Source organism: Engystomops pustulosus, chromosome 7 (assembly GCF_040894005.1).
Source record: "Engystomops pustulosus chromosome 7, aEngPut4.maternal, whole genome shotgun sequence".
NCBI lineage: Eukaryota > Metazoa > Chordata > Amphibia > Anura > Leptodactylidae > Engystomops > Engystomops pustulosus.
This window is the reverse complement of record NC_092417.1, coordinates 70227592-70252571: the sequence shown is the minus strand read 5'-3', so window position 1 is coordinate 70252571 and position 24980 is coordinate 70227592. Positions and strand designations below refer to the sequence as shown.

General features: G+C 40.7%; 1 protein-coding gene across 3 annotated transcripts in view; it reads right to left on the bottom strand.

Annotated features, from left to right (window-relative positions):
* Nucleotides 1–22035, bottom strand: part of TC2N (tandem C2 domains, nuclear) — a 48588-nt gene extending 26553 nt beyond the window's left edge. The window contains exons 1-3 of one of the 3 annotated variants that reach the window (XM_072116638.1): nt 21815–22035; nt 9377–9434; nt 2639–2761 (exon numbers count right to left, since the gene is read on the bottom strand). In XM_072116638.1, coding sequence (XP_071972739.1) covers nt 2639–2699 — 61 coding nt within the window. In that variant the 5' untranslated portion in view covers nt 2700–2761; nt 9377–9434; nt 21815–22035. Of the gene's footprint in view, nt 1–2638; nt 2762–9376; nt 9529–21814 lie in introns of those variants that run through there. The other 2 variants (XM_072116637.1, XM_072116636.1) reach the window with 2 other exon arrangements.
* Between the last annotated feature and the right edge of the window lie 2945 nt (nt 22036–24980).

Genomic DNA, 24980 nt, shown 5'->3' with positions numbered 1-24980 from the left:
GCCTCTGCTGTGATGATATAATGGACCATAGCAGAAGCGGAGCTGTAATAGTATGTATGAATGTATGTCCACCCTTAGTAAATACTTGTGCAAACCTGGAGACTCCCAGCAGGGCTGTCTGAACTCTACACTTGTACTGCAATATCAAACATCACCTCTGTCACAGTCACATTGTTACAAATGACATTTTAATAAGACTTTGGCTGGCAGGGACACCAGCTGGATTAACAGCTTGTTCCGGGAAAGCTACACATGAGGACCTAACATTGTAGTTAGCAGTCCAGCACCTGTATGTAAGTTTCCTTACACAATTCACACAGTTTAGGAAAACTTCCTTTCATTTGTAACATTAGAACCAGAATATAGCAAAACTGAAAGTGAGTGATCCAATAATCTAAAGGATTTCATAATCCACAATTACTCATTAAGGGTAATTTATCATTGGGTTTTTTATTTATGTGTGGCGTTGTCGAAATGAACACTGGACAGTGCAAAGTCACTTTGACATAGACCCTGTTTGTGCCAAATTCATTATTTCCATAGACTAGTTTCCACAATATGCTGAATTCAGGATATGCGATTTGGTGCAATTTTTCTGTTTAGGCGCAAGTTTTGGCACAAAACCCACCCTAGTCTATGTTGCAGCTTTTGATGGGGTTATTTTTGCGACTGCAGCGGAACGCAAAAGACAGAAATAGAATTGTCATAAAGAGCTGCTCTAATGATAAATTACCACCATTGCATTTGATTACCATCTCAGAATTATCCTGATAACTAGAGAATAGAGCTGTTGCACCAAGCACAGGATTGCTGCAGAGAATTCTGTACCTATTTCAGAAACCAGACATAATCTACTGTAATTTTTTTTGTAGTTGAGTTGTGCATAAATATGAGATGTGGGAGCCCTGAGCAACATAGGAGTTACACACTAAAGCTCCCAAGCTTCATTTAAAAATTTTTAGGACTCATTTTTGCCTTCTATAGTACAGTTTCCTGGTAAAATAAATTACTGCCTTTATCAGCAAGAAAGCACCCAATTGTAAATAAGCTAAGATCAGAAGTGCTTATACAAAGTGGTAGATTTCCTTTACAAAAAAGGCCAGTTAAATCCAAAACCAGGAGTGGCTCAAAAACATCTTTTTATTATAATTCTCTCTGTATATATTTCACTGATACTAAATACAGACCAATACTGCCATGGAAAACTGACCTAATAAAAAACCTACAGAGTTTCAACAAGCTTTTGTAAAAAAAAAAAAAAAAGAGAAGTGATTGTCCCCCCCAAAAAAATGCTGTCTATGTGTCAAGTTAGTCAAGATAGATATGCCATTGTCCATCCCTTTAATTCCATATCTAATCATAAGGCCCAAAGAGGAGAAGTTGTAAAAAGATTTTGGACATAGATCACCCACATGCTATTCATATGATTACGTAGATGATTGGAGAATTATCAACAAAGTGTATTTGCCAGGGCTGCTGTCATATCTTCATTTGTTAAGGGAGGATATTAGGGAGGAGCCCCGTGACTGGTGTATGCTGAGAAAAGCCCAGGTCCCCAGAAATATTAACCCACAGTAAAGTTTGACAATAAGGTTGTTACTTTCTAGGGATCCCCTTGTGATTGGTGGCCAGCTCTATTGCCACTACCTCAGTATATTTCTTTAAAAAAATCCTCTATGGTCCAAAGATGGATTTGCAAAAAGGGATCCAAAAATGGGGAAAGACACCTACATTAGTGATGTAGTAAAGTGATATAGATAGAGTAAATTTTGTAAGAGAATAACTTATATATTCATAATATCTGAGCACATAATACATTTTTTTGTTTAAGGATGTACAGTATACATTCATTTCCATCTTGAAATAATTAAAATCTAATTATGAGGCAAGACCATCATATGGATATGATTCATGGACACTCAGAAATAGTGGCTGAAACATAGACCCAGTGCTAGTGGAACACTATAAAAATAAATTGCATAGCTACTACCCTCTCCTCCTGGTGTATGTGCTTCTGCAATTTTTTCTTCCTCTTCTTTGTTATTATTTTGCGATTATTTAAAAAAAAAACCCAGATACTGCTGAGAGATTTATTAAAGGGCCAACGCCACTTTAATAAATCTGCAAGGCTGCAGAGTTCACAGAACTATCACGAGCCTGCCTAATGTTAACTAACCCCCCATGAGTCTGTCTTGGGAAGAGTCGAGGCAGCTTTAACATTGGGTCTATTTAGGTCACATGACACATTCCCAGAGAATTGCATCTTCTTATATGTCTTGGGGACAATGTAAAAGATGTGTAAAAGTGAGCATTCCCTTTAAAAGGGTTTTCCGGATAAGAACATGTCAATGACTTGTCCACAAATTATCCAAGTTTACAAATGCATAACAGTATCAGACATTATTGGCTTAAGTATAGAAGACTATGCAAGTAGTATCATAAATGATAGGCTCGGATATAGCTATGTCAGTTTGGATACAGCAGCTCAGCAGGCAATATCACACATGATAGGGGTAGATACAGCAGTTCATAAAATAGTTTCTCAGCTAATAGGTTGAGATACAGCAGCAGGTCAGCGTTGAATATTTCTTGGCAAGTTTCCTATTATTTTACAAGTATCAAACAACTAAATACTTACCATTCTTGCTGTCACTTTGGAAGCATCCTTTACAACAGCTCTTGATAAATTCTGCCGCCATCCTACATGTGTGAGGCTCAATGACATCCACCGAACAGAGGTTAGCTGGACCATCAATCACTCCTATGAAATAGAGGTAGACTATGTTACTGTATCAGGAGGAGGAATCCATACACCTGAGCTCATCCTGTCGACTTGAACAGGTGTATTGAGAGGCGTGCCAATGCAAAGTAGCAGCACACTTGAGTCACTTTTGGCTTAACACTTAAAGATAAGGAAGAAAAGGAATCTGGAAAATTTGCTGTACTCAACTTAACCTAGAACATACACCGGTTTTATCCAGGTATTAATAAGACAGATTGGAATTTGTCATGTAGTAAAATAGTATTAGAGATGTCAGTAGGTTAAATATATAGCTCTCCCCTAGTAACTTTCATCAGTGACTTTACACTGCAGATTTGCTTCATTAATGCACATATATGATCAATGTGGGTTATCTATCATTGGTTTTGATGGGCTTTTTTGGTGTAAAAAAATCTCAAAAAAATTGCATAGAAGTTTTTGGGCATTTTTTACTGTTAAAAAATTGCACAGGAATATTTCTGCCACTTAAATGTACTTGCAATAAATATGGAACTACTTAGTGCAACATTGTGGAAAGCCAGATTCATGACTTGCAACTTTATGTGTGCTGGGACTTTTTATGCATTTTTAGCAACTTTTTGGGAAAAAAGTAGAACATAAAAACATTTATTAAAGGGCCAAAGCCAAGTAACCCCAAATGATTCTATCTCAGGGCCATTGTCTCAAATACATCTTCTGTCCACACAGAACACATTATGCAAACTGAACTGGTACCATAGGGTATACTACCAACAACAAATCCCCTCTAGGCAATAAACTGGACCTTTCACATATACTGCACTTCACTTAAAACCAAAGGCAAAATTGTCCACAACAAATTTAATCAAAAAAAAAAAAAAAAAAAAAAAAAAAAATATATATATATATATATATATATTTATGTCTTTATTTGCAGTTAAAAACCAGAGTAAATGCTTGGGTGTTATATAATGTGCCTGCTCCTTATAAGCTTTCTAACAGCTTAAAGGGTCATAACAAAATTAGCAGCTGGAAAGGGATTACATGAGTATATATGAGTAAGCTATCCTTAGTATAGGTTATTTAGATAAGTGGGGGTCCAACAACTGGGCCACGCACCATTCAGCTACTCTCCAAAGAGTGTAATAAGCCAGGGGATGACTGCTCTGTATGCAATGGCCTGCAATATGGTTCTAAGTGTAGTTATCCTGAATATGTGTACATCAGTCTGTACAACTCCCCCTGTAACATACTGCCTGCAGATCAGACTTAAGTTTTTTGGTCTCAGGTTTATCCTAATTTATCCTAAGACCTGACCCATTAAAGTGGTCGTTTCATAAACCAATGTGTCCATGGTGAAGACTGGCACAAAGTATACTGATATTCAAAAAAATAGGAACAATTATTATTATTATGGTAATCAATAAAATAAAACTTTTTAATAAGTATTATTCAAAAATTAATTTTGTTACATTGTGGGTAGAATCTGCAATTGCAATCTATGTCAATGAGATGTTGGCATAGATTCAGACGTTATTTTCTTCAGTTTACATTCAAATATAATTGTAATTTTATAATGTTTTGTTTTACCTACACCTCACTCACTAGGGTGCATTCTATAAAGAAGTCTGACCCTGGGCCTGGTCAGACTAAAGACAGGACACTTCAAAATGTTGGTGCCTATAGTCTTCCTTTTTCCTAAACCCTTTAAAACAAAACCTATCATGATGGTCTAATGGTGGACAGGTTCATAGGCTAGGCCTGTCCCACTCTTAAAGCTTTACAAAAACTCTGATGCACTTCAATAATACAATTACAGTACAGTATATTGTGTAATAATCACTAAAAGCTCATGATATTGGTCTTGGCCACACAACAGCAGATTATTCTGCCAGACATATAGCACCCGATGTAGACAAGCTTTACATGGGGATGTCATGGTGTTAAAACATTTGGAATGTTATCAGTGCCACCGTCATGGGTCAGGAAGCCTACAGCCGCGTATCTTTAATGATGGCCTTTTATTGGGTCATCTTACCAATAGGGCAGGCCTTTGCACTTCAGGACACTCATGATCCTGAAAAATGCACTCCTATAGTTGGGTTTCCTAAAGGTTTCTTCCTCATATGCAGTCTGCACTCTATGCTCAGAGGCGTTGCAGAGCCAGACTGGAACCTGAAAATTCACTCTAGTCATGATAAACCCAATAATTCTTTTAATTAAAGGGATTTCACATTTTCATCGAAAGACAGGTTCTCATAGCCTGTCTAATACTATTTCCCAATCTGCATTTATAATTAACATTACTGCTCTCTTGTAGCAAACTGCATTGAGTCACGGAGTCATCATCATTATCTGCACACTGTTCTTATAACCTTACTTCCTGCTCCCCCCCCCCTCCCCTCTCCTGATGAAACATAAACTGCTACAAGGAAATCTCTGTCAGCTCACATCTGCAAAATGGGTAGGAGAGGAGGGAGCAGGATGTAGAGTTGATAGAGCAGAGAGGAAATAATGATGACTGTGTGCATGGTTCCAGATTGCCTGCAGGGATCAAGGTATACGTTTATCAACTTTTAAAAGTGAGTGGAAGCAGTAATATTAATTATAAAATCAGATTGGGAATTAGTGTGTATTTGGTAATCCTTTGCAAATATATATGGATTGTTTCCTCCATAAAGTTTTCTTTCTACTCTGTATGCCCTCTAACATTTTAGGTGGACAGGTACTTTGTAATAGATTCTCAATGCACTACACTGTGAGAATCAAAGCTAAAAGCTTTACTGTATTTAGGGGCGTCTATAAGTAAAACATAATTAAAAAAAATACCAATGCCACAGGCATTAACACACACTTTACCCTGTCCATGTGGTGTTTATAGCCTTTTCAATTACTTACAGTAACAAATTATAACGGTCAACCAACATTAGGTTGTGTTTTCCCATGTGTAGGTAGAGAAGCAACATGTCCTATCATCCCCTGCACCCCCTTTTCTATCCCTCTATAAACTTATGGCGTATGATTCAGTCATCAAATTTGGTGACATGTTTGGTTATAGTGGAGGGGGAAGACTGCTCTCAGTCACATGGACTGTATCAATCATTTATAAAAAAGTGTCCTAAGGCTAGACAGTGCAGAGTTAGACTAGACCGTCTTATTCTGCACCATATTCATATAAGTGTCCGGTGCTGGGTGATAAATCTGTCCTAGTACAGGCGGTCCCCTACTTAAGAACACCTGACTTACATACGACCCCTAGTTACAAACTGACCTCTAGATTTTGGTAATTTACTGTACTTTAGTCCTAGGCTACAATAATCAGCTGTAACTGTTATCACTGGTGTCTGTAATGAAGCTTTAGTGTTAATCCTGGTTCTTATGACAACCCAACATATTTAAAATCCAATTGTCACAGAGACCAAAAAAATTATGCCTGGGGTTACAATAATAAAGTATACGGTTCCGACTTACATACAAACTCAACTTAAGAACAAACCTAAAGAACCTATCTTGTATGTAACCCGGGGACTGCCTGTATAAGACTTTCTAGTCGTACTCTGCACCTCCTATTAGTTGGGTCAGGAGTATTTTTGGCGCACAGACCTTTCTGCTATGAGATCACGCCCATTTTCTTAGACCATGCCCCTTTGCTATGCTGCCAGACTATTCTACGACAAGCCTGCCTGGCGTAGAATTGTGCTATAACTTTCAGATGTACAGGAACAGGAGCTCACTTTGCCACCCATCATTGCCCCCATCATACACCATCACTGCCCACTGACTGTGGAGGTAGAGTAGGGGGGAAAGTAATCACAATTCCTGGGCGTGAGGAAGGTATTGCATTTATTTCAAGGCTTGTACACTAACAAAATGGCATACAAGCCTTAATGAATATCCCCCATTAATAGTACAGGAATTTAGTTCAAAAATTGGTTTTGCAATTTATTTTAAAAATAGACCGACCAGTGATAACATATTAATAATATCAGTAAGGTTATGTCTGTGATATACGGACAAGTGAATAGGGCCTTAGGCTGGAGTCATACACAGGGGGAAGCAAATAAGTTGGATTCAGCAGTTAGAATTCTCAGCCGTAATTGACCCGTATAATCCCATTCACTATGTTACTAGTGTAAATTATTGCCTTGGTAGTAAAGTCTTTTTGTAGGATTTTTTTAGATTGAAATCCAAAAGTGTTTATGTATGAAAGTAGAGATTTCAGTTATACTATATAGACTCTATTTTTCCCCACTCCTTAAATCACAATCTGGAAGGTGTTCAGCTGATTTAAAACATACTGGCAGTGGTTTATTAGGTCCATTTCTGCTGACAGATTCCCTTTAAATACTCACCAGACAGATTTATCTAATAGTTTTAGCTCAGGAGACAGTATTGCACATGATCGAGGGCATTTATTATTGACTTTCCGACAGTTTTTTGTAGTTTTTTTTCCTTTGCTGCGCCTGTTGCACCTATTTATGAAGTGTTGGCACCAGAATATTGGTCCTTTTCTGTCATTCATTTTTTTAAATTTTGGGCGCACTATTTGGGGGCAGCTTTGAAATCCCAACACTTTTCATGTGCTTGCAGTTTGCAAAAGGACTATGGAGTTCTATATTACCTTTATGACCATTTTCAATTCTGTGCCAATTCATTAACCCCTAGCTTCGTGTGCTTAGGTAAATAGTTTCAGCAAAAAGAAACTCACAAAATAGTCTAAAACACTTCTGTTTAGTAGCACATAATAAGAAATTAAAGACAGGAGTTATAGCAATATAGCACACGTCCTTTATTCCATATAAAATCCATTTCAAGGATAGTTTCTTTTTTCTGATGCAATTAGTCCATATCAGCCAGGGAAATTCTACAGACCTCACATATGGTCACTTAATACTTAAATACAATCTCTGCCAAAATATACACTTTTATCTCTGTAAACTTCACCCCATGGAAATTCAGTGCACTTAAATCAGCAAAATTCCAAAACAAAACCTGTGATAAGCAGTAAAGATAACCTCCTTTTACCAAGAAATTCACCTTGTTATTTAACTAAAAATATATCCCGGGCCAATAGACAAAGATGATGAGGGGAATTTATTAATTTTATGGGGGTGGCGCTGGAACCGTGCTATATTTTTTAGTGGAATGTAAGTTTGTGGTACAAGGGATTAATTAATTACTGCACAGACTGAAAGGTTTAGACCTCCTTAGACCAGATTTTACCTGTTCTCTTTTCGCGGTACAAATTACGCCAAAAAATGTGTCTAAAAAATAAAAGCGCGCCAGAAGCCAAAATTTTGAGGCCAAAAATAGATCAAGTGAAGAGTGTGGGAGGCCCTACTAAAATAATTACCCCTATATTTTTAAATATTATTATGCAAGAATACTGATTATGTTCCCTGTGCAATACCAGCACAAACAATGGTCAGATGCTGCGCTGTTTTTGGAAGAAAGTTCTTCAACCTCCAGGCGACAACTTTGAAGAAGGAAGCCCTTATGGCTCAATGCCCTAGTAACATAACTTGGAATAATAGCCAAACCGGTAAGTATCTTCCAGAGGTAGAAGACTCCCAACTGCAGGCAACATTGCTTCTGAGTCATTGCCTTTCATCAGTACAGTGTAGCTGCTATTGTAAAGAAGTTGATGGTTACACATAAATTCTTTTAATGTTTTGGGCAGAAGCACTTGGGTTCCACCTTCCAACACAGGTCTCATATAACCTACGTCAGATGCCTCCATAGATGTAATGTCTCTGTGAAGAGACCACATTGCTTCATCTGGATCAGGGGGATCCAAGAGCTTGGACTGCCACAATGACATATACAATGCTAATTGCTATCCTGCCCCATGTCACCTGCAGTGATATGGTTAAACTGATGTACTTTTGTGTTTTCGTTCCTCATCATTTTCAAGGATTTGGCTTTTTGGCAGAGAAAATGTTAAGTTAATAACAAAAAATATATTCAGACCAGGTCCTAAAACTATTCAGTCTATGCAATCTTCTTGTGGTAAACATATAGATAGGACCAATATCACTGCTGCCCTGTTTATTCTATGAATCCATACTACAGTACAAACTGTACACATAGTACTGAACCCTCTGCTTTTGAGGACTGGATCCGTACCGTATACATAAAAAGTTACCATGTCCTTTTTTCCTCCAGAGCAGGGCATAAACAATCAAATGTCTTTTAGTAGTTAGAAGTAATATAATATGCCCTCTCTCTAGTACAATCTGTGCTGTAAGTTAGAAATGTACCTCTAAGCTGGGTTTACAAATCTCCACTAAATCCCAGCCTTAATTCTACCTATTGACGTTAACTATAACACACATTTCTTCTAGTTTGCACAAGTTCTGCATTTTAACAAGAAATATCAATACTACAGTTTCATTATGATTAAAGTCTACAGTAACCCCCCGTATCAAGCCAAAGCTGTAATAGTCATCATTGTGACAATCTGTATTTTATATTTTACATGCTATAATCTACATTGACAGAAGATCACTGAGATTCTCATCACTAGTGCAATAGAATGGTGTGCCATTTACTAAAGAACTAAAGCTATAAGGAGATGTTTATGTATTTGTTACCTCCCATAGACTATAAAATATTTTTTGGGAAGAAATAACTTACCGTTATCAGTGTCACAGGAGTCCGTCACCAGCACCTGCACTGATGAGAAGTATCCATCCTGCAATAGAAGTGGGAGTCTGTAGTGCTGTCCTCACACTGGACACATCCTCCTCCTCTAGGCTTTGTACATCTCAGTGTGTTGTAAGGTGACCTCCCTTCCATCTGATCTTTGATCCTCCTCCCTAGCCTAGACAACAGCAGTCATTTCTATCAGAGGCTCAATCATCTACCATAGTACATAAGACAAACCTTACCGGCCCTTCAGAGCAATTAGATAATTTGGTGGAATTTTTTCTTCTGTATCTGACAATAGCCCAACCAATGATTCCCTAATTCACAGAATTATCTGGATGTTTTTGAGAAAAATACTATAAAAAAGGCCCATGGTCTATTACAAGATTTCTTACAAGATCTCCATTCATAAAGGAGCTAACACTAAATACAAAATACTTTTGTTCACCTTCTGGATCCCATAGGGTTAGACCTGCTACGCATTAATAGGGAAGTGGGTCCGATGCCATGGACAGAACACATTCCACAAGGGGTCCTTGCATCATACAGAAATTTGACACATGGACTCCGGCTGAAGTGCAGCGCCACCACTGTAATAGTTATTACAGCTTGGCCGGCAAACATCATATGTCTGTATAATGAACGGACTGTGCATTGGGTTCAGTTTGTGGGAGCGGAACAAAATATGGGTCAGTTTCTACGGGCTGAATAGGTGTGCAGCCAGCCTTATATATATGGAAGGAATCTTATAGGTACTTCAGAGATATTTTTCCCACTATTAATATCAGAAAGGCATAGCGGAGAACCGGATTGACCATTTGACCTCTTTTTTCGTGTAAGTTGGGGGACAGGATATTACCAGGTAATTTGCCCATATACATCTATAAATAGTTCTGCATCGCTTTCTTGTAAAGTGAAGTCTCCGGTCTTTTACCTCATCAGCAAGATATTCCCAGCAAGTTTATGGTCATGGAAGAGCGATTGGTCTAGGAAGTTAGAGATCACATGACCCTCAATCTGTGGACATTTTATGGACAGGAATGGTTGGTTGATGAGGTAAATACAGGAGGCTTCACTTTAGTGGTGCAGGGCTTTTAATAGATGTATATTGATAAATTACTTAATATCCTGTCCCCCACACACACACATTACAAAAAAACATGAGGTAAAATCGTCAATACCACCTCCCACACTTTTAAAAAACATGACGTAAAGTGACCAACCACTTTAAGGCTCAACTTTGACAACACCAGTCATTAGATCACTGCAGGGCCTTGTTGTGGGAATAAGGACCATAAGGCCTCAGTGGCACAAAGAAAAAAAGTTACACACCTTTCTTTGGCTCCTTAGATAACGTTATTCCATTATTAGGTATATGTTGGGGAATTGCTTTCCAAGCAGTTGCATTTTTGCATGGCTGATGAAGCTACTATAATTTGGTCCTGAGTTCAGACCATAAACAGCAGAAGCTCAGCTGCGTATTAACAGAAGGTGTGGCTCCTGCCTCCAAGCCCTGAGTTCTTTGAAATCTTTGTGTACTGGGTGTCTACATATTATACTGCAAGCTAGTGAAAATAGTTTTATAACTCTTTGTAGAGCATCAAAGCACTGAAAAAGGACATGATCTAGTCTCAGTACCGCAATTTGTTCATAAATACTCTTCTATTCCTATTATTGGGTCCGGTATTGTCTGAACAGATATTTCTGCTTTTTATGTAAGTACAAAAATATGGCAAAAATGCATACAACTGAAGTGGCTGATCTCTATTTATTGATTACTCACAGTAATTGATTGAATAAAGGTTAAACCTATACCCCAGGGGTAGGGAACCTATGGCTCGGGAGCCAGATATGGCTCTTTTGTTGGCTGCATCTGGCTCTCAGACAGATCTTTAATAAATAGTGATGGCTGCTGTGTGTGTCATAGACTGATCACTGGACACAGGCAACAATTTTACTGCTGCCTACGTCCTTTGTACGACCCAGGTACCATCGCTGCCATCGTCTAAGCCTGGCTCAAAGAGAAGAGCATGGGAACGACGAGGAGCTGGCTGCAGGGAGCTGGTAAGTGAAATTTTTATTTTTTTTGTTATGGCTACCTATCTACTGGGAGTATGTGCTGTGGCTACCTATCTACTGGGAGGCATGTGGTGGGTGTCTGGATTTGGAGTAGTGAACCCCCTGGACCACCGCGGACAATGATGTAAGCAGACACCTAGGAGCGGAATCTAAGTGGCACCTGGTCTTCAACAGAGCCTGCCGCAAAGCAGGATGGTCTTGCTGCAGCGTGGTACCACCAGGTTGTTCCATAGGCGCGACTTGTTCACGGTGGCAACCAAGGTCGAGTTACAGGATCACTAGGCAATCTCGTGGTCAGAAACAAGCAGATGGTCAAGGCAGGCGGCATGATGCAAGGTGATGGAGTAAGAGATCAGGGCTGGCAGCGAAGGAGCAAAATCATTAACAGGTCCGGGGTCACAACAGGAGGTCAACACTTGGGAAGGAAACACTGTGGAAAGCTTCCTCATAGGCATGAAGCACCAAGATCCCGCGGGGATCTGCGAGTGCCAGCGCCGCGTGCCCTGGCTAGGCGGGAAGGGAGCCAGAAAGTGGCGAGTTGAGTGAGCTTGGAAATGGGCACCACCACGGAGAGGGGCACGGGTGTGCCTGCGATCTGAGATGTAGATCGCAGGGGCACCCTTGACACTGGGACTACCTATCTACTGGGGGGCATGTGCACATGGTACGGCTCTTACGGAATAACATTTTAAAATATGTGCCGTTCATGGCTCTCTCAGCCAAAAAGGTTCCTGGCCCCTGCTATACCCTATCTAGTCTCCTAGATCCTTGGGGTTATGTATCTTGTAGGGTCAAAACTCAGGTTTGCTCACCCAAAATAGGTAGAGGAAACTTGACATTCAGGTCCGCTGTATTATGTTTGTTGGAGGCAACATTGAACATCCAATCTATTGCTGTGCATTGTTTATTAATTTATTGCTTTTTTGTGGCAGTGCTGTACAAATTATATAGCCAAATTACATGTTTAGAATACTCAGCAGCTGCAGCTTGTCTCTGCTCACTATCACTGGCTTTTGCCCCTGTATAGGCTATTTGAATCAATAGTATCAACACATTGAAGACACAGATACTAGTGATTACGATAGCACTGCACAGGACTTCCTCTGTGTGACGCTTTGGGGGTCATTTACTAAGGGCCCGATTCGCATTTTCCCGACGTGTTACCCGAATATTTCAGATTTGCGCCGATTGTACCTGAATTGCCCCGGGATTTTGGCGCACGCGATCGGATTGTGGCGCATCGGCGCTGGCATGCACGCGACGGAAATCAGGGGGGGGTGGCCGAACGAAAACCCGACGGATTTGGAAAAACCGCCGCATTTAAGAAAAAAAATGTGTAGCGAAAATTACACTTACCTTCACCAGGTATAGGCCGGTGAATTTCAGGGCATTCCAGCGCGCAGGAGATAAGCTGTAGTCTTATTATTATTTTACAGAAGTGATGGCGAACCTATGACACGCGTGTCAGCACTGACACACCTAGCCATTTTCAGTGACACGCGGCCACCAGAGAGTTACGTTTCATCCTTGGCTCCTACACGGCCAGGTGCAGTAGCCGAGGATAAAAAAATGCTGTAGTGTAGACTAGTGACTCTGTGCCGGGGGTTTGTAGGCCAGAACAGCAGAGCTCCGGCACAGAGCGTCTAAGCCTGGGATTTCCGGTAGGCCGAACTTCCCGCTGGTGCAGCAGGGAACAGCGGACCCCTGCGGAAGCTTCTGGTAGCAGGTGGAACGCGTGGGGATTACTGTCCTCGGTACCCTGAGTCTGCATTTTTATCATTACTAAGTAATCTATGGCTAACCTTATAATTATGTATTGATTGCACTTATGTAACACTTGTGGACAAACTTCTATATTATATATGTGACTGATATTGTTCTTTGTATTTGCAATATAGCCTGTTTACAACTATGCCTTGGAGCACTGGGGACATTAGTTTGGTTTAAGCACAGATAATTATATAATTAAATAATTATACATACAGACGGTCCCTTACTAAAGAACACCGACTTACAGATGACCCCTAGTTACAAACGGATCTCTGGATGTTGGTAATTTATTGTACTTTAGTCCTAGGCTACAATGATCAGCTGTAACAGTTATCACAGGTGTCTGTAATGAATCTTTAGTGTTAATCCTGATTCTTATGACAAACCAACATTTTTAAAATACAATCGTGACAGAGACCAAAAAAATTTTGGCTGGGTTTACAATTATAAAGTATACAGTTCTGACTCAACTTAAGAACAAACCTACAGACCCTATCCTGTATGTAACCCGGGGACTGCCTGTATACGAGATATGCCTGAGATAAACTAAACTCAATGTGTCCATATGGGCTAACGAATCTCTAGAACGGGTTTAGTCCCCTTTATACTGGTGCCCACTCCTCCCCCTCACTCATCATCAGCCCTACTCCACCATCCACGTTAATATCCCACATTCTATATACCCTCGCTCAACATCCAACCCATTGGCGCTCCATTTATTGCCATCCACTCTATCCTTAAGCCAACCCCATCTATCCTCTTCCAGAATCAGTCCTGCCATTCCCACACCAGCCCCTAGGATAATACATTTATGCCCATTTTTCTGCTACCAACATCAGTTCTCCATTTCTTACTCCAAAGGGTCATTTACAGTCCCCCTCCTCTTCTAATCCACCCTCAGTCTCTTCATCTCCCATTTCTACCATCTCTACTCACAGTCACAACTTAGTCCTTTTACGTTCCGAACTACCAGTCTGTCGCACGGACCACCATCTCCAACACGCATGCGCCAAGTTCTGGCGCATGCGCAGTCGCACGCCATCCTATCTGTCATTTAAACCGCGAAGTCAGCACGGACATCACACACAGCGCCCGTGCCGACTCGCGTCCTAAGACCAAGTAAGTAATCTCAATCTTTTACCACCCCTCACACCTCATCCCCAGTTCCTAATTATCATATCTTCACTATACCTACAGATAATCTGCAAGTCTGCCCCAGCCCTCAAACGCCGAGGTAATCTTCTTCTCTTTACATACTTCTTCTCACTATCCCAATATATGTGTCCATTAACACCACCATCAATACTTCGGTCTATTCGTTGTGATACCCACCTGTCTGTATCCCCTAACACCATCCAAGTTCACCCTCAGGACGGACTTGCCATAGGAGAAAAAACAGGTTAGGCTCACACTCATGACTATACATGCTCACCCTTAAAATAGGATATACATACCCTCCTTATTTCTGATGTACTCTCTTTTCTTTAAATGCCACTTATTTATATTGATCTCACCTTCTGTCCTAGTATCTATCCATTACCATTGTTACAAACGTTTTTTAATACTACTATTGTGACTATATTATTAATTTATTCCTTTATTATGACTATTAATTATACAGGCGGTCCCCTACTTAAGGACACCCGACTTACAGACAACCCATAGTTACAGACAGACCCCTCTGCCCACTGTGACCTCTGGTGAAGCTCTCTGGATGCTTTACTATAGTCCCAGACTGCAATGATCAGCTGTAAGATGTCTGTAATGAAGCTTTATTGATAATTCTTGGTCCAATTACACCAAAAATTTTGAAACTCCAATTGTCACTGGGGCAAAAGAAAAAAAATTGTCTAGAACTTCCATTATAAAATATACAGTTTCGACTTACATACAAATTCAACTTAAGAACAAACCTCCAGACCCTATCTTGTATGTAACCCGGGGACTGCCTGTGCAAATGAAATTACGACTATATGTATGAATTCTATAGCATTAACAGTCATTTTCTAACAAACACAGATATTTATTCATCTATTACTTATTTATTTATTTACTTTTTTTTAATTATTTATATATTATTTGTAATGAACTTGCTTTTACTATGTATACATTGTGATATTCTTATACCATAGACCTTGTACTTTGGACCTGACGAAGGAGGTAGTTCACCTCCGAAACGCGTTGTCCACCACTATCAAAATAAACGTTTTACTGAACTAGAGCAGCGCGACAAAAGCCTGATTATTTTTTCAACCCGACCCCGATGCCTGAGATATGACTGTATGTACGTAACTTATGATAGAGTTTGTGGGATGGTCACTGCGTATATGTAATTTTGTTGAGGAGGCCACTCTATATGTGTAAATTAGGGGGTTCTGTTTTTATAAAATATTAAAAGGGGAGAGACCTGATAAGCTGACATTGCTTGATAATCTGGTGTATATATGATTTGTATCAGCCGTTTTTATGGCCTCCCATGACCATTTATTTATACTGATTATCATTGGCACCTTCCTGTATATAGGTTTTACCCTCAAATTTGTGCTGTCCCTGTAATGGATAGTTTATTAGATAAAAGATTTCTAATAAATCTATAGATGTAATGGAGGAACAGAACTGCAGAGACTGCTCCAATCTATTAAAAGGGGTTGTACCAATGTTGAACTTTAGCCTCTATGCACTCAACATGTAGACTTGGCCGCTGCTGGTTTGCTATAAGCATTTGCTGGGCTATCCTGCTCTGTGCTAGCCATATACAACCTGTGTTCATGACCGCGTGGCACACACACGTGACATAGTTAATTACTTTGCAATTTAACATTTCTGTTTATATTGGACTTCAAATATGTCACATGTCATATGTGGTAGGAAGCAGGGAAGGAACGCAACTGCTTGCTGCATCCAGAGGCTACGTATAAAGACGACAAAGATCTTCCAGTGGTAAACACAAAGTTCTATTGGAGTTTAACAATCCGCTGGTGTGCTGCCCAGACATGCACGTGGCAACGCACTTCATTAACACATCACAAATGTAAATAATAGATTTCTTCCTTTAAAGTGGTATTTCAGGAATTATAAGAAACTCTATGGCCCACATTTACTAAAAACAGTGCACACTGTGCTATGTGCAGCAGCAGTTTGCCTGTGTTGTGTGAAGGTTGCGCCATAAGCAGGATTTCTGGTGCACATTCTTCATGAATCTGACACCCCCTGCACTGCCCTGACAGAGTACACCAACTTTTTTTGGAGCACCATTAACATGGGGCATGCTACACATTTGCATGATAAATGTGTTGCATGGTCTGACAGAGCACCGGAACGGCAATTTCAGTGCAGAAGAGAAAACGGTCACATGTGACACAAATGTGGTGCAGACACTGTGCAAGCAGTTTACACTAGAAAGAACATGCAAAGTCCACCAGAAAACTAGCATATGAGCTTAGTAAATGTGGGCCTATACCTTTAACAAAAATGTACTTTCTGTAAAGCCAGTAATAAATGCTTTTAGAGAGCTGGGAGAGATGATTAATGAATGTTTGGCCGAGCTATCTACTGTGTATTAGGTCTTCCCCCCAGTACTTATATGTGATATCTTATGCTGCTATTTATAAAAGTGTTAATAGACTTATCTGCACACATCTGGGGTATCTGCACACTTAATACCCTGCAATACAGCAGCAGTGTAGTGTATGGTATTTATGACAATCCCATATATACAGTGCAAAAATCTCCTTTCCGTTGCAAATTTTTGATCTGCATTGACAAGTAATTGACAAGTAACTCAATCCAATGGTTTTAGATGGTGGATATCCTCTTAAATCAGAAGCCAGTAGCATGTAATGTAGGGACCATTTGGCTAATTCCGTCCATATTTTAAAGGGAACCTGTCTCCACATTTTTCACAATACAAAACAGCTAGTGATGGGTTCCCATAGAGCCCTATTAACTAAATACCACCCTTCTTTTAACATTTTTCGTCTCACATCCACATAAAATCTACTTTATGTTATCTTATCTGGCATCATAGGGGGCCTGTCCTGCTTGCCTGGCCCATCCCATTTACCCCTACCCACACTATTTGTCTCCTCACCATTCAGCACTTCATGGTATGTGACCAGGGTGATGTCATCTAAGGTCCTTTACCCACTAACTGTACCCCATGTAGGTATCTGATGAAATCACACATGAAACCACAGCATGTCTCCATGGTCTTCTACTCCTTCCCATCCTCCATAGAGGCATGTGATTTCATGAGATCAGATACATACATCGTGTAGATTTTGTGAGACAAGGAGACAAGGCAGTGCAAGTAAAATTTAATATACAGAACCACATTGATATCATTGGAATCACATCAGGTGAGTTGCATATAAGTTTACAAACTGATTTTTGTAACATTGCATCCATGGAAAGGAACCATTTAGGGATAAGGGGAATGCTTTTCAATCATAGTTTTTTATGAAGTATTTATTTTGGGTGGGTTAATTTAAATGGCAGGTTCCTTATAAAGTTTTTCTAATAAAACTAAATGTTTTAATATCCTATTCAGGCAGTATCATAAGTAAGTAACATGTCACAAATGAATCCTGTTGCAGAAATGAACCATTGCAATGCACATGCCCAGAGGCAAATTTACCCATAAAGCAACCAAAGCTTAGGACCCTAGATATCAGGACATCATTAGAACACCAGTATATGCAACACACCTCACAAGAATGTATTCATTAGGGCACATGTAGCAAACTTTTTAATTGGCTTTTGTGACTTTTCATGGTGTATTTGCTAATTTGAGACTTTTTTGCCCTAAGAACCTCTCTCAAGTTTCCTATCCTTTAGTTTTTTGAAACTTTAGTTTATTGTTCCCTGAGTTATTGCCTGAATCCACATGTGAAAGTTGCAAAAACGTAGCACATTTTGGCGCAAATCTTCGGCTGCATCTGACCAGGTGTACAAATGAGCTTAGAGCTGATTGGAGACTTTTGGAGACTTTTTGCGCATTTTGTTTTTAAAAAGTTGCAAATTCACTATAGACCAGACGCAACATGTATCAAACTGCTAAGATACTGATACTAAGATCTGAGCAGCAAAAAGCCAAAAAAAAACACAGATGGACAAAGCCAAACTTATGATACATGTGCCCCATTGTGTACTAGAGCCAATTATCTTGGTGTCGTACTTTGAGAGGCTTTCAGTTTCCATTATTATAGCAATGTTTTTATAATGTTAGGGTGGGTTCACACCGCGCTTTTTGTATACGCTAAGTGTATATGTCAGGAAAGCACCCGTAGTATACCATTAGCATATACATTGACAAATGCTTCCTTCTGGCCACTATATGTCCTGTCCATCAAAAAATGCAGGATGGAAAGACATAGCAAGCTACGGGGCCTAGCAGGGGCAATGGACGGCTATGGGGAGCTGATGCAGCATATTGCATCCCTCCTAAAGGCCCCGCCGAGTGCATACGTCACTTATTAGGAGAGTGACATCACTGGGGGAACACCCCGTTCATCGGCAGAAGCCAAGCTGCCCCTGTTGTACACTCCTACCCCTGCATTCAGGCAGGGGGGGGCCGGACAACGTATTTCACTGTATAGGCATACAGTGGGATACGTCTGTGCCATACATTGTAAGTCCAACTATAATAATAATGACCATATCGATGCGGTTGCCAAGTGCCGCATAAGTGCTTTTAGGAAGCAGAATTCTTTGGTTCCAAATTTTTCATGTTATAATATTCAAGAACAATGGGGCACATTCATTAAGGGCTTTGCGCCACTTTTCAGTCGGACTTTCTGCATTCTTTTAGGTGTAAACTGCTTGCACAGGTATTTAAGAAGTGTTTCCCCCACAAATGTGTCACACTCAACCGTTTCGTGGTGCAGCTGCTCCATGCAACACAAATTAGGGGGCGTTCCGGCACTCAGTTGGACCGTGTGCCAGTTTTAACATGCAAAGTCAGTCACACGCCCTATGTTAAAGGTGCACCACAAAAAAGTTGGGGAACTTTGTTGGGCCAGTGCAGGGAAGCGATTTCTGGCACACGTTCTTAATGAATCTGGCACACCCAGCATTATACATCTGCAGAGCACTTTTAGTGCAGTTTCCCACATTCTTAGTAAATCTGCCCCAATGTTGCTATGGCCCTCAGATATTTAAGTTCAAGTTTCAAAGGTCCCCTCCTCATAACTCACAAAACATGATCAAATTAACTGTCCAGTCTGACTTGTATGTCAGGACTTACTGTATATGGGGTGATTGACTACTATATATGTTTAGCAGTCTTTGCTGTCCTGGCTGTTTTTTAGCTGTGTCCCATTAGTAGGGCAGAGGAGTGACTAATAGCTACAGTTCAGATAATGAAATAACGTCAGGAGCGCTCACTTCTCAGCAGAGACATGGGCGCAAGATTTTACCACTTGATGTGCTAGAGGTCAATATGAGCTACTCATACTGGTAGATGATCTGCCACACTGTAATCTCTTTTAATATCTTGATATACTTTTAATAAAATACACAATGTAGAATAATGGGAAATAGAATGAAAACTAATTGATAAATGTCTTATGACTTATGTTAATAAGTGTTTATTCTCTTTCATATTATGTTACATTGTGTATTTTATTAAAAGTATATCCAGATATTAAAGAAAATCTACCATCAAGCATAAATCAGGCACAATAAACTGTGGACAATTACTCATGGATCCAGGCACTGCGTCTGTGATAATCTTCTTGTAATTGTTATGAATGGCCTCCTTCCTACTAAAAATCAACTTATAAAATTAAGCTAATGAGTTTGAAGAGCTCTGGTGGCCTTACCAGAGCCCCTAAGTGCTGCAGATTCATAGGCTGTTACAGTGATGATAATATGTTTTATCCAACCCCCTGCTCTCTCCCTCCTCCCTCTGCCTGTGTAATCTAAAAGCAGCAGGAAGCTTGTGAAGCTACAGCACAGAGCGGCTCTTGAAATACCACCTAGAGCCCTTCTGACTTCTTAGCCTGATTATAAAAGAAGATTTTAGAAGGAAGAAGGCCATGGATAACAACTATAAGAAGATTACTGTCAGCGTTCAGGGTCAGTGGACACCCTGGACCACCGCGGGAGATGGTATTAGCCGACACCTGGGACTGGAATCTAAGCAGGATGGACTTGCTGCGGCAGGGTGCCACCAGGTCGTTCCACAGGCAGCCAAGGTCGTAGTACAGAAATGTGAACAAGGCTCAACGTCAGGAACAGGCGCGGAGTCAGGGCAGGCGGCAGAGGTGCAAGGTCACAGGTCAGGTCCGAGGTCACAACAGGAATTCAGGCAGAACAGAACAGGGAACAAGCGCAGGGAACAGGAAGCTTCCCGGTCGGGAATCCTGGGAACTGACGGCCTTTAAGGAAACCCGGGAGTGCCAGTGCCAATCAGCGGTATGCTGGACCTTTAAATCTTAGAGTGCCACCGTGCGCCTTCCCGCGGCCTAGATGGGAAAAGAGCAGGATTATGGAGAGGTAAGAGTGGGCCGGGGACCAGGGCAGCGCCGCAACAGATATGGGCATGGTTGTCCCCGCGATCCGTAACGTGGACAATTACCACAGTCTCGGTGCCTGGATCGATAAGTAAGTGCCTTCTTTGTCATTCTTGATTTTAATTACATGTGGCAGTTCATATATATTTTATATATATATATTCATATATATGAGTCACAAATAGCCAATCCACTTTAATGTAATAAAATAATAGAATATGATATACATGAACACCTCAGTAGCTTAGTCCTTGTGACATACAGATTATTCTCCTATACCATGCATACAGTTGTAATATATAGATTGTTGTTTGCTGTGAAATTAAGAGCAATGGCTTCTATGACCAACGTATGTACGGTATATACAACAACACCAATCAACATTTTCCACAAAAAACTAGTTATAGTTGTGTTTTAATAGAGCAAATGGGAATCTTTTGTCTATAGTAGTCTGAGACACACCTCCTCCCTCCTCATTGGCTCAATCTATTACTCTCTCCTCCTCCTCTTCTCCTTCCTCCTTTGTAGACTTGCACCAAAACTTGCAGGTTTAGGTGTGATTTTTTTGTTGTTGCAGTTTTAACAATATAAATGTACCCTATAACTGCACAAGCACTGCATAATAAGTGCCACACACTAGTGTCTGAAGTGATTTCTCCAATAATACATCTGTATACCTACCACAGGCTCCACAAAGACACAGTGCTCTGTTACCCATAAGACTAATTTACTAGGCTGTAATTGCAATAGACATGTAAGTAAACAGAGATACATATGTGATTTTAATGGAAAATAAAATATGCATATAAATATGCACAAACATATGTACACATACAATCATACACAATAATCGCATACATAGACATAAACTAATACATGCACACCTACAGACTTATAGCTATCTACATGATCATACACACATAAATGGATAGATACAATACCACTGTGCAGCAGGACAGTATTAACACATAGGAGATTCACAGTACCAATACACCCACAGTGAATGGAGGGGAGACTGAACACTCCAGCATGGCACATGGCTTATATGCAGCAATTCTTGTACCTGTTGTAGAGGCTAGCAGAGAATTACCCAGACATCTGGAGCAAGAATGAAGACTGGTTTGTCCTGGGGGAAGTGGTGGTTTCTCTCAGTAACCTGGGCGAGCCCGGGAAGTAGTGTAATCCTTATGTAGCAGTAGCTGGAGACAGAAATAGTTGAAGGCTGGCATAGCCCTGGGCAATTCTGGAACTACTGCTAGTGCTGAGATGGTAGCAGGAGTGCTCTAACCTGAAGGAGTGGCTGGCAAGGACAGCGGAGGAGGGGATGGCAGTGCCAGACAAGATTGTAGTGGCAGCATATGTTGCCACTCTTTCTTATTCACTGAGATAACTAATGGTTCCTGTGCCAGCAGGCTGCACAATACTGTTAGTAATAGGACCTGTGATTCTATAGAAGTGCAATCCGAAGCACGGAAAAGTCCAACAACTCTGGGGACATCAGATTAAAAACTTATACTCTTATTATAAATTCATTAGAATATCCATAGAACCAGAGTCATTTCGAGATTATCTAGTACAAAACTTAAACATCTACTGAAAATCTTGATTCCCCTTGTGACTTATTATGGGATCAGAACCTAATAAGCAACTGCTAATAGTTTATGAGGATCGAAACCATATATTAATAAAGATTGAAACATTTTCTATTTACGCCTCAGGCAGCAAAAAGGCAAAACTCGGTCCCAAATATAGATCTGGAAAGCTCCCTACGACATATACACTCACCGGCCACTTTATTAGGTACACCTGTCCAACTGCTCGTTAACACTTTATTTCTAATCAGCCAATCACATGGCGGCAACTCAGTGCATTTAGGCATGTAGACATGGTCAAGACAATCTCCTGCAGTTCAAACCGAGCATCGGTATGGGGAAGAAAGGTGATTTGAGTGCCTTTGAACGTGGCATGGTTGTTGGTGCCAGAAGGGCTGGTCTGAGTATTTCAGAAACTGCTGATCTACTGGGATTTTCAAGCACAACCATCTCTAGGGTTTACAGAGAATGGTCCACAAAAAGAAAAAACATCCAGTGAGTGGCAATCCTGTGAGCAGAAATGCCTTGTTGATGCCAGAGGTCAGAGGAGAATGGGCAGACTGGTTCGAGCTGATAGAAAGGCAACAGTGACTCAAATCGCCACCCGTTACAACCAAGGTAGGCAGAAGAGCATCTCTGAACGCACAGTACGTCAAACTTTGAGGCAGATGGGCTACAGCAGCAGAAGACCACACCGGGTGCCACTCCTTTCAGCTAAGAACAGGAAACTGAGGCTACAATTTGCACAAGCTCATCGAAATTGGACAGTAGAAGATTGGAAAAACGTTGCCTGGTCTGATGAGTCTCGATTTCTGCTGCGACATTCGGATGGTAGGGTCAGAATTTGGCGTCAACAACATGAAAGCATGGATCCATCCTGCCTTGTATCAACGGTTCAGGCTGGTGGTGGGGGTAACATGGTGTGGGGAATATTTTCTTGGCACTCTTTGGGCCCCTTGGTACCAATTGAGCATCGTTGCAACGCCACAGCCTACCTGAGTATTGTTGCTGACCATGTCTATCCCTTTATGACCACAATGTACCCAACATCTGATGGCTACTTTCAGCAGGATAATGCGCCATGTCATAAAGCTGGAATCATCTCAGACTGGTTTCTTGAACATGACAATGCGGTCACTGTACTCAAATGGCCTCCACAGTCACCAGATCTCAATCCAATAGAGCATCTTTGGGATGTGGTGGAACGGGAGATTCGTATCATGGATGTGCAGCCGACAAATCTGCAGCAACTGTGTGATGCCATCATGTCAATATGGACCAAAATCTCTGAGGAATGCTTCCAGCACCTTGTTGAATCTATGCCACGAAGAATTGAGGCAGTTCTGAAGGCAAAAGGGGGTCCAACCCGTTACTAGCATGGTGTACCTAATAAAGTGGCCGGTGAGTGTACACTGAATGTATCCATAGACACAAGCCAGCAGGTGAAGGTAATGTTTTTGCCTCCATCTGTATATGTAATATGCTGTTGAAAACACAGGATTGAAAGCAATCCACGATTTTCCATCCTGGTTGCTCCTGCTTAGCTATGTATACACTTTGTGGAGGCCATGGGGGACAGATGCAGAGTATGGCATCCGTCAGACAGCTTCCCTTGAGCATACACGCAGGAAGGTCCCCAGAGATGTCATTGTCCACATAAGGACATTTAGATTACTCAACACAACAATCATTGGCTTCTGCCGTTGTTAACTCAGGACAAGACAACAATCTCACTGTACGTCCATACAATGGGATTTGTGTGGGTCCTTCGTTGTAAGGACATGTCTGGAATCCATCCGACGTATCCCCCAATGCAGAGCCAAAATGTGATTTCTATTTTTTGTTCTCTCCATTATATTGTCTCCAGGACATTTGTACAATAGTTATTGTGTTACTGTAGTTACAAACAATGAAAGTGGATGTTATAATACAGGGTGGTACAGACTCCCAAGCTAGCCCATGCGGTCAGGGTTTTTGTTTGCCTCCACAAGAGGTCTGATCTCAAGTATCACCTACAGCCCCATCTCCAATTACAGGATAATATTGTAGTGACTGGACTTCTTTTCAGCAATGGTTACTCACAATGAAAAAGATACAAGAAGTGTATTATTGGTTTTATTTCAAAGTCCAACAACTATTGTTTAGATCTATTGTGAGCTACAAGCTCTAAACTGTTATAAGTGGAAAGCACCTGCAGAGTCATGTGAACTTTTGTTGTGTTATTATCTATGGCGCCAGCATTGAGATGGATATGGACCTATTATACGTTTACAAATGTGCCAGTTCCTATGGGGATTGGAAAAGGAACTAACAGAAAGCCTAACCCTTGCATACCTAAGTAAAACCCATCCTCACCCACAAGTGAAGTCCAGCAACCCTAAACAGACCATATTGGGCAGAGTGTCAAGACACATTCTGGTGTTAATTCCTCTTTCACATGTTTTCTAACTCTGTAGTTTATCTAGTGTAAGGAGTCTTGCCATACAGGGCATAGTGTATGGCACTTTTGTCTTCAGTAGACATCATGTGGTCCACAGGCGAAATTCATGGGACATTTATGCTTCTGAAAACTGCAAGTGCAGGTTCTGTTAGCAGAGCAAATAAGTAGTCAACAAGCAACATCTGTACAAGGTTATA